We start from the raw sequence: 14,227 nt of genomic DNA, 5'->3' as shown, positions 1-14,227 counted from the left end.
AGTGTGTAATTATGTTTTCTTGGTTTGTGGAAGTCCCCATGTTGGTCGCCACCTTGAAAACAGTGGCTTAGATGAACTGTTCTGCCTATTCCCTTTTTATGTGTTTGTCTAGAGACTGACCACATGGAGTACACCAAAGGTGCAGGAAAAGAGAAGGCGTAGGCATTTGCATGCTGTGGAGACAAATGTTACTGAAAAAATAAAAAGAATTTATTTATTTTTGTTCTTGTCCTATGCGCACAGAGATTTCTCCAAATCCTCTGAATCTTTTCATGATATTATGTACTATGACAAAAAAAAAAAAAGTGTTTTTTTTATACCCAGTTATGTTACTGACTTACTGCCAATTAACTGTTTCTTTTGGTACCACTTAGTTTCCCTGCCTTTTGTTGCCCCAGTCCTACGATCATATTCATGAAATATTAAACATATGTTTGTTTTAGGCTTTTGCAAAGGAAGGAGTCTTATATCAATAATTAACAATTTGCATTTGGGTATTATTAACATATTAACATAATCCTGTGTCAAGAATATAAAAAAAAATGTTAAAAATCTGCAATCAAAGCCAAAGGAATCAAATTTGGGCTATGAATTTGTGAAGCACATTTTTAAAAACATGTATACAAAAGAGAGCACTGGCTGGTGGAAAATATGAGTTTCCATATGAATTAAAATAGTGAAAGTTACACTTAAGATAGATCCGCCTGCAATATTTTGGTGATCTGCTTTGAGGTTCACAGTTTTTATAGAGCGAGCTGCAATAGCCCAAAACGGACAGTGAAAGCAGATGCCTTTTAAGATGATTTTCAAAGAAACTGATTAGAAAAAGTTGGACTGGATGAAGCTATTCAAGACCAAACCTGCTCTCGGGGAGCTGCCTCACAGTTGGTCGTCTTGAGGCAGACGCAGATTCTTGGCAGTCCGCTCAGGAGCAAACGTGGTCTTGTACGCAGTGATGAAGAGGCCTTGCAGAGGGCAGGACTTTCCAGAGTAAAGAAAAAGCAGCACAGCATTGTTGAGACTAAGTTTGAGTTGGTGGCCAGACATCCAACTGGAGATGTCAGCAGGCCTAATGGAGATGCGTGCCTCAACCTGAGTGTCAAAGAAAAGAATAGCTGTGGAAGCTGATATTGTCACAGTCTGGCGAGGGCAGACTGTATGAATTGAAAAAGGACCCAAAATGCAGACTCCAAGGAACAGGGAACAAAACTTGAATGTTAAAAAGCGAGCCGTTTAATATGGCTGGGAAAAAAGGTACAAACAAAGGGCAAGGCAAACTGAAGCAAAATTAACACAAACCTAAACTGGGAAATCTAAACAAACAATAAGAAAAACCTAGACAAGAAACTTGGAAGCATGGCATAGGAAACATGGCGTGGACAACAGACGACCTGACAATCACACACTGAAAACATACACAGGAGGTGATTAGGGGAAGTGGAGACACATGAGGAAACAGCTGGCACACATGAACATAATGACGTCACAGTGGGAGAGTAAAACTGAACATGATGAACACAGAACACCAGACCTCTTCACAATAAAACAGGAAACATAATGAGACATAGACATGACAACCCGAACTTGACAACGTAAGACACAGACATGAAACGCATGAAGAGCAGGGGAGATTTAACATGGTTGGAAACACGAGGGGAAAATAATAACTAGAAACACTTAGGCATAATAATACAAACTTAATAACATAAGACACGCAGCATGAAACACGAAGGGTGAGGGGAAGCTTAAATACAGGGGAAGAAAACACAAGGAGTCTAATAACCAAATGAACTTAGATAACCTAATGAACAAAATAAACTCAAACTTAAAACGCTGGGTCAAAAGACCCAGGACCATGACAGATATAAACTGTAATGCAGATCAACTCCACATAAGGTGGGACACCTGTTGGAGCAGCTGAAGCAAGTTGTCATCAACGTCTTTACAGAGGGAGGTGAAAAATGGACAAAGGGTTACATAAAACACGGAGAATTTAGTGTGTTGTCCCAACCTGGCAATGGCAACTTTCTGTGGTGATTTCATGAGGCTTCGTTCAAGCTATAAAATCTAAAATGCAAAACGAATGTGTAAGACTGGGCTGTGCTCAGACTCGTGTGAAAGGAGAATGCGCATAATAGAAGGAAAAAAAGACAGCGATGAAAGCCAATGCAATGGAACACATAGCCTATACTGTGTCAAAAACCTTTTTTGTTCTTCTTGGTTTTAGAGGGATAGCAGACTGGAGCGAGGAGCAAGTTTGACTCTATATTTGCTGGGTGTGGCTGCAGACATGAAGCAATGCGTGTGAAAACTATCACTGGACTGGACAAAATTCCTCAAATATGGACAGTGTAAATATCCACCGGACATATATCAAGAGGAATAACAGTGACTTTTTTATTTTTTGAGGGGATGAGCGAAAGAAATTACATTTCTTTAATATTTATAACTACTGGAGAGAATGGTTCGTCTGATTATCGTTTGGAATCGTTCTGTGTCACCACGTTTAAACAAAGGAGGAGCAGGTGTACTGGTTTCAAAGATGAAAAAAAAAGACATGTTATTTATATTATTCAGACTTTAAACAAACATATAAACGTCTTCATCCTCCCGGTTTTTTCTGGGCTGACTCTGTCGTTATAGTGTCGCTGCATGCTGAAGGTCCGCGGCTTAAAGTGCATTTTTAAACTCAAGATTTTTATTGTATCGCGAGAGCAGGGCACGGAAGGGGGGAGTTTGGGGAAAGTTGAGCTGAGCAGGGATGAGGAAAGACCTCAGCTGGAAAGGAGAGACGCAGTGAGTTTTACCATTCTCATCCTCTGGAATGCATCAGCTAACTTATCTGTGCACAATTCACGCACAATTGGATGCGCTCGGGCAGACTTCAAAAGTTGCATCTATTTATAGCCTAGGAGCCTAAGCGACGGTTTTCAGTGGCTTTTTTTTTTCTTTTCCACAGTTTGCTCCTACACGTTTTTTTGTTTTGTTTTTTTATTGTTTTTGTTTTGTTTTTGCAAGTCAAAGTGCAGACAGTCCTCTGTCGAGTCCCAAGCGAATCTCCTATTCGGGAGACAAGGTAAGGAATTGGCTGGTGATACATTTTTTTATTTTTTTTTTGCATGCTTTTGCAAACCTATCACCACCAACCCAGTGACAACAGCAGAGTGTTTTTTATTTGGTTTTTTGCCCACGATTTCTTGCAGTCTCCACTGTCTCCTTTCAAAATGTTTTTTCCCCTCCTGCATTTATTGTTGTGCAGCTTTGACTCCAGACAGGAGAGGTCGACGGGGCTGGGAAACTACATAAGGTGATTTTTCTTCACTGAAGTCGTACACTTGAGAGTGGAAATGACAGAAATTAAGCGTGGAGGACGGCTGCTGCAGTTGGCCGTGACTGTGGCTTTACTGTCGCTCTGTGCCGAGGCTAAAGACGCAGCAGAGGTGGCAGATACCGAAATCACTGAGTTGGCGACGAAGCAGACCGACACCAGAGCCAGTAGGGCCAAGAGGAGGGGAGGGACGGACGTCCTCAGAGGGTAATGTGGTTCTAATAATCCGGCAAAGTCAGTTTTGGAAATCTTTTCTTTTCTTTTAAACTTGGAGCAGGTGTCTGTCCTCACATGTTAATTGGTGTGTGTGTGTGTGTGTGTGTGTGTGTGTGTGTGTGTGTGTGTGTGTGTGTGATTTTGTGTATTTTTAAAAAGGCAGACTGGGACCCATGAGTGACATTGTCTGTGATGGGAAGTTTGGAGAAAAGGTTTAGTAATTAAATACTGGCAAGAATATCACATTCCTGCTGACTGCAATAATAAATTACATCCAAACAAAGGAGGCCATTGGCCGTGTGGCTGTGGCAGAGAGAGAGAGAGAGGGGGAGAGAGAAAGAAAGAGAGTAACAGCCTAATCCTCTTTCTAGCCAAAAACACCACACCCCAGTTGTGGATAAATCACATCTGCAGCTGTACACAGTGGGTCACTGCTGGAGAGGTTTTGTGTGTGTGTGTGTGTGTGTGTGTGTGTGTGTGTGTGTGTGTGTGTGTGTGTGTGTGTGTGTGTGTGTGTGTGTGTGTGAGAAAGAGAGAGCGACAGAAAGGAAAGACAGACAGGAGGAAACCAATGCAGAAAAGAAAGAACGTTTGTGTTCAGTGATGACAGCAAACAGCTGATGAAGGTCACACAACTCAATGAGCATTCTCCACAGGCATTTTTATTTGACATGCTTTAAGTTAATCTATCTGAACATCTGGGTTCAGTGCAGGAAGTGCATACAGGCTGCATACTGTGTCATGCAGACTTACCACTGTTTCCAACATCCAAATGGCTTCAATTGTCTGGTTTGAGTTACAGTGTACATTATGTATATACTGACCCCTTGGTCAATGTATGCAAAGTGATTATAAGTTCACATATGTCGACCTGCTCAACATCTGTAGGTGGGAGGACGGACTAGGTGTTCACTTTCATGTCAGATAAAACATTTTTGTGTACAGGTGCAGTAAATTTCTTATAGTGGCTGTGCTCACATCATAGCATATTCCAGTGGTTCCCTACATTGTTTTACACACGAACACCAGACAGCTTTATTCGATACTTAAAAAGTTAAGAAATGAAAGAATTAGTTCTGTCATTTGTGCAAGGGAACATCAGATCCATGTGAAAAAAGCTTGGGAACCACAGGCACACACAAGAACTTTCTAAGTAAAAGCAATGGACAGCTTGTGGTTTTTTTTTTTGAGGACTGTTAGGATATGATTCAGGCAGTTCCTTTGTACATACAAAAGATTGTGATTAAGATTGTCATTTACTTCTACAGTAATACATGGCTTATTACTGGCACATGGTGACAAAGAATTTGGTATTAAGTGAGAAACGGGGTGACAATGAGAAGTCGAGATGAAGGTGGGTTGCAAAGCAGCTTGCAGCTTGCAGATGTGCAGCTACTGTTTCTGGGCTAAAGAAGCATAAATAGTTCACTCTGTGTGGTTTTTACCAAGTGAAAGTCTACAAACTATGTTGAGCCTTGTGTATAGGTGCAGTGGACTTGGTTTCAGATCAGCTCATCAGGTGATCAGCAGGGATTACAGGTTATCTTTACTTTGTGGCTCACCTGATCTATCACTATGCCTGATTGTTAGTATTTTTGGGAGGGTCTCAGTGTTTGTGTATTTAACAAAATATGGATGCTGTGCTTGGACAACACAGACAGATCCCAACTACCATTCTATTAAAGTGTCCATGAGCAGTGTGCCATTATTCCTGCCACCTGTTTTAAAAGCTTCAAGAAACAGACCATCAGTTTCAATAATATGTAGACGAGTAAGTAATATAGAGTAATTAGTGTTTGGTGTGCCAAATTTCAAGCCCACTTGGACAGATCTTCGATATATATCTTAATTAAAGGACTTGTCTTGAAAATACTTGAGTTTTTTTGACATGGATCATCACTTTTTGATCGTCTGCAGCCCAAATGTGTGCGGCTCAAGAAACAACGCCTACTGCTGCCCAGGTTGGAAGACTCTGACTGGAGGAAATCAGTGCATTGTTCGTGAGTATCACCTCTATTAGTCTACTTGCACTTCTCATTGTCAATTTTAAATCAATTTTTGCCATAAATTTCAGTTTTTATTTATTTTATCCAAAATTTATTTGGTCTATTTCTCTGGCTGTGGTTACTTCAGGTATACTTTGTCATTAATTGTATTGACTCCACATTTTGCTCTGTCAAACTTCACCTGCCTTCACTCACTTAGTAGACAAGAGAGTCTGAGAAGCTGTGTGATTGCAGCGCTGGCTGGATGCCGGTCGCAGCTCTAATGACATTGTTTAGCAGTGGGGTTCATGGAGTAGGGTTCATTGGCTGGACTCTACCTGATGGGAGCTGGGGGGGAAGTGGACCATGCCAACAAAAGTCTGTGGGAAAGAGAACAACAGAGCAACACAGACGACACCAACTGAAAACACATAACATTTATGGTAACAAAACTCACAGAAGAAAATAGCTCAGCAACGTTGCCAAGTCAGCTTCTACAAGTAAAGCACAATCAGGGCAAAAAGAAAGATTTGGCCTTCTTTGGACTGTGGTCTGTGTTTGAAATATTACAGAAGAGAGTTTAGCATGAGGTTAAGATCAGCGCTTTAGCTGCAACTACTGATATTCTAACCTGAAATTCAAAACCGGCAGCGGACAGGCTGACAAGCAGCAGACCCACAACATCAGAATTTCTCGAACGCAAAATAAAGTCAAGTCCTGGCGCCGTGACGTGAGCGTTGCTTTGTTATTTGGCCTTGTATTTTCTTTGACCGAGTATCATTTTCTCATTTGCAGCCATCTGCCGGAGTTCATGTGGAGATGGTTTCTGCTCCAGACCCAATATGTGCACCTGCCCCAATGGTCAGATCGCACCATCCTGTGGATCCAAGTCAGGTCATTCACTCACCTCCATTTTCATATACTTTCTTCTGAATCAGCTCCATTGAAGTGTTATTAGTTTTGTAATATATAATGTGGGTGGCTGGAATGGGAGTGGGGCAATAGACAAAGATAATTATGATTTATGCAAATAGGAGTAATGGATGACAGAAAATATGCCATCTTATATAAATTTTCTTTTATTACAGAAATTGCAATCGAATTGATTTTTTGGCACTTAAAAAAAATCACAGTTGTTTTTCTCTCCTTATCATGAGTAATGGGCACCAGCTTATGTGTACTAGCATATGAGATAGCAGGGCAAAGAACCTGAACGCATCCCTTTTAACTGCCTAAGACTGAAGCAACTGATATATGTTGCAATCACATCCTTGATACTAGCGGCCGGTCCTGTGGGTTTTGTGAACGGGTGTGTGTAAGTGTCGACTGGGAGTGTGTATGCTTTGGAAGATGTCCACCATCAACATCTTCTCTATGTCGCTCCCTTGCAGCTCACCGCACTTCAACCTGGTGTGCTCATCTGTTTACACACCATAAATTTTTTTTAGGAAATATCTAGAAGCATAACGTTTAAGAAACATGGTTCAGTGTCAGTTTTGTTGATGTCGTAAATATAATCTGCAGCATGTGAACTGAACCCTAACGCTGGTCTGTGTTCATGTGTGTGTATCTTTGTCTTGTTCTTCCCACAGTCCAGCACTGTAACATTCGGTGTATGAATGGGGGATCATGTGCAGAGGACCAGTGCTTGTGTCAGAAGGGCTATGTGGGAAACCACTGTGGACAACGTAAGGCTCATAATAAAACGCATTACTCTGAATAACTTCATCATTATCTGCCTCCTTTTTAATTCTATTTCTTAGAGTTTCTGTTTTACCCTCAAGCTTGTAATAGTGCTATTTAGTAAAACTTAGCGTCAATAACATTGAGGCCCTCTAGAAGCAAGTCTGGCAACTCTTATTTGGGTGGAAAAAAGAGCTAATGAATGCAAGAACAGAATTTATTGTCTAATTAAAACACTGTGTATAGTCATGTGAAAAAGCCTTACTGCTTTCAAGGGAAATCAGAGAATAAGTAGCACTCAGGTGCTGCTAATCAAATGAACCTGATTAACTGATCATCAGCAAGTGTGAGCACTGTGGAAGCAGAGGTTTTGGCAGATTTCTGTTCTGAGCGTTGAGATGTGTGTTAACACAGCGCCACAATCGTCCCAAGACTGGACAGACAAGCTAATCACAAGGTCAGAGAACAGCACAGATTAAGGTTGAAAATTTGCATCTTAACAAATCAAAGGAATTCTGGAATAATGTTTTTTGTGCAAGTGCGACCAGAATGGAGAGGTTTGGCCGTAATTTACAGCGCCACATTTGGTGAAAACCAAACACTTAACACCAACTGTGAAGCATGGTAGAGGAGAGGTGATGATTTGGGCTTGTGTTGTGACCTGGGTGCCTTGCAGCCATTAAGCTGACCATGAACTCTGAATATCAAAGTATTCTAGAGTCAAATGAGAGGCCATCTCTCTGACAGCTAAAGCATCATTATTCTGACAGTATACAGCATTGAATGTGCAATAAAATGGCTTAAAAAGAAAACACTTGAGGTGCTGCAGTGACCCAGTTAGAGTCTAGACCAGCGGTCCCCAACCTTTTTTGCGCCACGGACCGGTTTATGTCCGGCAATATTTTCACGGACTGGCCTTGAAGATTTCGCAGATAAATACAACAAAATAAACCAAAAAAAAGAAGATTTATTCATAACACATGGGAAAAGACCCAGGGAAACCGAGTTAACGATAAAAACGATAAAAAAGTAACTATTTTAAAACGATAAAAACCCTGAAAAACCATGAATTTCACAGCCGAGCCTCAACTCTCATGGCTCGGTACCAAACGACTCATGGACTGGTACCGGTCAGTGGCCCGGGGGGTTGGGGACCGCTGGTCTAGATATCAGCCTCCTTAAAATATTGCTGCAGGACCTTAAGAGAGCAAAGTATAATCAGATGCCTGGAAACCTCAATGAACTGAAGCAAACACTGTAAAGAAGAATGGGTCAGAAATTCTACACAACAATGTGAGAAACTAATAATATCATACAGCTTATTTGGTATTAAATCATGAGTTATGAGTCCTGTGAAAATATTCTTTTTCACATGACTGTGCTTACTAAATTTCACTATAGAAAAGGATCACTGTGTGTAGGTTGGGTGTCTTTTTCCCATGGTTTTAAAGCTAAGAGCATGTGCCTAAACTTTTGATGCTCATTTCTTGCTCCACCTAACCACAACTAGTGACATCATTGTGTTACTGAATTCCTTCACTTTGCATCAGTTATATTTGGTGACACCCTACAAAAACAAAATCCTGGCCCCGTCTACACAGCGGTGTCCTCCTGTTGTGACATTGTCGATTTCTCTCTCTTCTCCAGCGGTATGTGAAAATGGCTGTCTCAATGGAGGAAGGTGCGTGGCTCCCAACAGATGTGTATGCACGTACGGCTTCACCGGAGCTCAGTGCGAGCGAGGTAATGAGCGCCACACCGCATTACTCCGAATTTTCCTCCTTCACTTTACATGAAACTGTTCCTGTGCTCTACATTCACTTCTCACTGCTGCTGAAGTAGTTTTTAAAGGCACACGTGCTGCTTCTTTAAAAACGTGACTTGATATTGAGTGGTGGTTGTGTTTTTTTGTTTTTTTTTGACTGAAGGCAATTCCTGCTTAGTCATGCCATCGGCTCCAGGAATGTGGTTTGTTGTGGAACATTTGCATTTTAAGCTCAAGCTCAGAAATTACCATTATTTTCCACATCTGCTCTGAAACAACGCTTTGGGGAATGTAATGTCTTTCTAAATGTGAGCTGTTTGTTAACTGAAGACCTCCCAACCTCCTGTGGTTGCTCTCTGGCACATGTGAGCAAAGTCTCCAAAGTATACAAGCACACGCAAACCAAGGGCAGCCTGCAATGTGTTTGAACAAAAATGTGAGCATTTTTTCAGTGTACGTGTTTTGTGCTTGTGCTGACGACCTTTAGAGGTCAAAATGGTGACCTACTAAAACTAATATTTGGATTAGAAGCCGAGATCCTAACTATGCTTGGGAGGCCTGTCAATTAAGTCCAACTGAAGATGTGCCTATTGGTTTACTTTAGTATGTTCATTAGCCTGTATCTAATAACAACTTATCTGGCTGCTCAACACTTGTCTGCTGGGTTTCTACTCTTTGCTGCGGAGTCTTTGGAGTGTTTGTGAGATTTTGCAGGAATGTAAATTAAGCCTTTTTTTCAACAAATTAACTTGTCAATAGTCATATTTTTCAAGAAACACAAAAAAGCACAAGGAAAAAACATGTTTTGTCTTATATAATTATTTCTGACAAAATAATTATGCACTGGGAGGGAAGGGGGCCATAACTTTTTTAACTGTTTGATTCGCCATGTAAGGTGATGAGAATTCAAGGAGATGATACATTTTTAAATGAGTGAAACAGGTATACTTGCGTATTTCGGGCAACTACTTAGAGACCACCCTCCAATTTCAGTCAGGTTCTTAACATAGTGTAATATACTGTATGGAGTTATCCATTGATGCCATTGCCAGTTCATGTTTAGCCAAAATCTAAGATGATGAAAGCCAGAACAAATCAATAAAAGTGATGATTTTGTAGTGATGAGTATAAATAGTGGAAAAATAAAAAATAATTCATCTCTACATCTTTTCTTTGATAATATGCATCTTTTTCTGTGTGTTATTGTTAGCTTCAACTGTTGTCAGCACTTTGAAGATGTCCGTTTAGGATATGAATGAAACAGCTCAGAATTACAAGCTAGCTAACTGTATTTCACTGAATTAAAATGTATTTTCAACTTTTAAGGGTAATGTGGGATGATATTTTTCCTCTATTTGATTGACTTTTTAGTGAGAAATAGTGGATAGAAAATAAATAGAAATCCATAAATTTGCTTTTTGGCTATTCTTCTGGTATTTTGTTCGGCCCAGTCTGGGAACTGATTGGCTATCATCTGATGATAGAGCCTTAAATAGTATTTCTGGGCTTCTGGTCTAGCCAGGCAGATATCTGACCCGAAACCTTCTTCAGGTAACTTTTTTTACACTCACTAGCTACTTTGTTTGGTACACCTATTCAGCTGCCCAATTATGCTATCTAGTATGCCAATCACATGGCAGGAACTTAAGGTATTTAAGCATGTAGACATGGTCAAGATGACCTGCTGAAGTTCAAACTGAGCATCAGAATGGGGAAGAAATGTGATTTACAGTGGGGCAAAAAAGTATTTAGTCAGCCACCGATTGTGCAAGTTCCCCCACCTAAAATGATGACAGAGGTCAGTAATTTGCACCAGAGGTACACTTCAACTGTGAGAGACAGAATGTGAAAAAAAAAATCCATGAATCCACATGGTAGGATTTGTAAAGAATTTATTCGTAAATCAGGGTGGAAAATAAGTATTTGGTCAATAACAAAAATACAACTCAATACTTTGTAACATAACCTTTGTTGGCAATAACAGAGGTCAAACGTTTACTATAGGTCTTTACCAGGTTTGCACACACAGTAGCTGGTATTTTGGCCCATTCCTCCATGCAGATCTTCTCGAGATCAGTGATGTTTTGGGGCTGTCACCGAGCAACACGGACTTTCAACTCCCGCCACAGATTTTCTATGGGGTTGAGGTCTGGAGACTGGCTAGGCCACTCCAGGACTTTCAAATGCTTCTTACGGAGCCACTCCTTTGTTGCCCGGGCGGTGTGTTTTGGATCATTGTCATGTTGGAAGACCCAGCCTCGTTTCATCTTCAAAGTTCTCACTGATGGAAGGAGGTTTTGGCTCAAAATCTCACGATACATGGCCCCATTCATTCTGTCCTTAACACGGATCAGTCGTCCTGTCCCCTTGGCAGAAAAACAGCCCCATAGCATGATGTTTCCACCCCCATGCTTCACAGTAGGTATGGTGTTCTTGGGATGCAACTCAGTATTCTTCTTCCTCCAAACACGACGAGTTGAGTTTATACCAAAAAGTTCTACTTCGGTTTCATCTGACCACATGACATTCTCCCAATCCTCTGCTGTATCATCCATGTGCTCTCTGGCAAACTTCAGACGGGCCTGGACATGCACTGGCTTCAGCAGCGGAACACGTCTGGCACTGCGGGATTTGATTCCCTGCCGTTGTAGTGTGTTACTGATGGTGACCTTTGTTACTTTGGTCCCAGCTCTCTGCAGGTCATTCACCAGGTCCCCCCGTGTGGTTCTGGGATCTTTGCTCACCGTTCTCATGATCATTTTGACCCCACGGGATGAGATCTTGCGTGGAGCCCCAGATCGAGGGAGATTATCAGTGGTCTTGTACGTCTTCCATTTTCTGATGATTGCTCCCACAGTTGATTTTTTCACACCAAGCTGCTTGCCTATTGTAGATTCACTCTTCCCAGTCTGGTGCAGGTCTACAATACTTTTCCTGGTGTCCTTCGAAAGCTCTTTGGTCTTGGCCATGGCGGCGTTTGGAGTCTGACTGTTTGAGGCTGTGGACAGGTGTCTTTTATACAGATGATGAGTTCAAACAGGTGCCATTCATACAGGTAACGAGTGGGGGACAGAAAAGCTTCTTACAGAAGACGTTACAGGTCTGTGAGAGCCAGAGTTTTTCCTTGTTTGAGGTGACCAAATACTTATTTTCCACCCTAATTTACGAATAAATTCTTTACAAATCCTACCATGTGAATTCATGGATTATTTTTTTTTTCACATTCTGTCTCTCACAGTTGGAGTGTGCAAATTACTGACCTCTGTCATCATTTTAGGTAAATGGTAAATGGCCTGTATTTATATAGCGCTTTACTAGTCCCTAAGGACCCCAAAGCGCTTTACATATCCAGTCATCCACCCATTCACACACTGGTGATGGCAAGCTACATTGTAGCCACAGCCACCCTGGGGCGCACTGACAGAGGCGAGGCTGCCGGACACTGGCGCCACCGGGCCCTCTGACCACCACCAGTAGGCAACGGGTGAAGTGTCTTGCCCAAGGACACAACGACCGAGACTGTCCAAGCCGGGGCTCGAACCGGCAACCTTCCGATTACAAGGCGAACGCCCAACTCTTGAGCCACGATCGCCCAGGTGGGGGAACTTGCACAATCGGTGGCTGACTAAATACTTTTTTGCCCCACTGTAAGTGGCTTTGTCATGTGGCATGCATCAGAAACTACTGATCTACTGTGATTTTCCTGCAAAACCCTCTCTAGTGTTTACAGAGAATGGTCCAAAAAAGAAAAAAGGTCCAGTGACTGGCAGTTCTCTGGGTAAAATGTCTTGTTGATATCAGAGGTCAAAGGAGAATAGCCAGACTGCTTTGAGCTGTCAGGAAGGCAACAGTATGGGTATGCAGAAGAGCATTTTTGAATGCACAACATGTTGAACCTTGAAGCAAATGGACTACAGTAGCAGACGGCCACACCAGGTGTCATTGTTTAAAACTTTGCACTAAAAATCCAGGTAGTTATGAAGGCAAACGAGGCTCCAGTCCAATACTAGCAAGGTGTACCTAATGAAGTGGCCAGTGAATGTATATTTATAGAGATTAGGTCATAATTAAGTGAAGCAGAGAAAGTTGGCTGATGCATTCAGTGGCATTTTTGGTTAAGCTACTTTCCCTGGAATTTCCTTGGCTATAATCCATTACCTCCCAAGAGAAAGACATTGTGCTCTCACATAAATACAAACAGATGCATAAAGTACATGTATACATACACCCCACAGGGTTTTCTTAATGTAGTTTACAGAACTGCGTCCCATTATGGCTCTATCTTATCGCATTAGCAAGAACACAAGCTTTCCACACACGTCATGTGACCAGAAGTCACTAAACTCAGGAGTTCGAGGTTTTCACGGCTGTAGCGTTATCATGACGTTGTCATGGCTCAGCATGAACATACTGAGCTGTGTGTGCTAAACTGGCTGGCGATCTGCTGACCAGTCGTCCCACCACCAGGCACAGCTGACTGCAGTGGAAATGCAGTCTGGTACATGAACGTGTTCTTTGTTCGTTGCAAATATGATTAAGGTTGGAATGTGGAATTGGTGATTGCATGCAGGGCTCCGTGCTCCGGCTGTAGAGTCATTTAACTGTGGAGCAATAAAGTCGAGCTTTCAGTATGACACCATTGAGACGGTGGGGAAAGACTGGCCTGAAATGGTGCTACACGTGAGTTACACAGTCAACAAGTCAGCAGCCAGAGCACAACAGGGAAGTGGGTCAATCAGCTGAGGGGCTCTCTTAGCATCTCACTGACACCCCCAAGTGTGTATGTCTGTGTGTGTTTGAGTTCAATTTGTTAGTCCGGGGAGGATGAAGAAATCTGCTGACATGCCATTAGGGAAGGCCCCACCCAAATATTAAGACCCATAACACGTTCAATGAAACACACACATGCACAAATCTCACAAACATATGCAAATTACACACACATAAAAGCATGTAAGGTGTATGTAATGAACACCATCTGCAAGGGAAAAACTTAGGAAGGGTGGATATGGAGAAGGTGTGCAGATATCTTTGTGTATGTGTTCCTGGAGTTAATCCAGGAAACTCTTTTACCCACTTCCCGTCGTGCTTTCCCTCGTTTCTTTTCTCGATGATGCTGTTATTGTGCATAAACTCGCCGGGCACTGAAGGAGCATTTCTATTGTGTTCTAAAAGTAACCAAACCTCAAAACAAACACTAAAGAGCTAACGAATCAGAGTCAACGCAAAGTCTTGAAGCTAAGATACTTC

The 14,227-nt window shown here is 41.9% G+C and overlaps 1 protein-coding gene across 1 annotated transcript in view; it reads left to right on the top strand.

Annotated features, from left to right (window-relative positions):
- The first annotated feature begins 2,754 nt into the window (after positions 1–2,754).
- The window catches only part of fbn1 (fibrillin 1), a 73,164-nt gene continuing 61,691 nt past the window's right edge, over positions 2,755–14,227 (top strand). The window contains exons 1-6 of the mRNA XM_085405136.1: positions 2,755–3,076; positions 3,260–3,535; positions 5,462–5,544; positions 6,325–6,423; positions 7,122–7,217; positions 8,860–8,955. Of these exons, the coding sequence (XP_085261262.1) occupies positions 3,348–3,535; positions 5,462–5,544; positions 6,325–6,423; positions 7,122–7,217; positions 8,860–8,955 (562 nt within the window). The 5' untranslated portion in view covers positions 2,755–3,076; positions 3,260–3,347. The remainder of the gene's footprint in view (positions 3,077–3,259; positions 3,536–5,461; positions 5,545–6,324; positions 6,424–7,121; positions 7,218–8,859; positions 8,956–14,227) is intronic.

The sequence above is a fragment of the Rhamphochromis longiceps genome, linkage group LG1 (assembly GCF_057381845.1).
Source record: "Rhamphochromis longiceps isolate RC_006_pf linkage group LG1, R_longiceps_female_GT1.1, whole genome shotgun sequence".
NCBI lineage: Eukaryota > Metazoa > Chordata > Actinopteri > Cichliformes > Cichlidae > Rhamphochromis > Rhamphochromis longiceps.
This window is presented reverse-complemented; position numbering and strand designations above follow the sequence as displayed.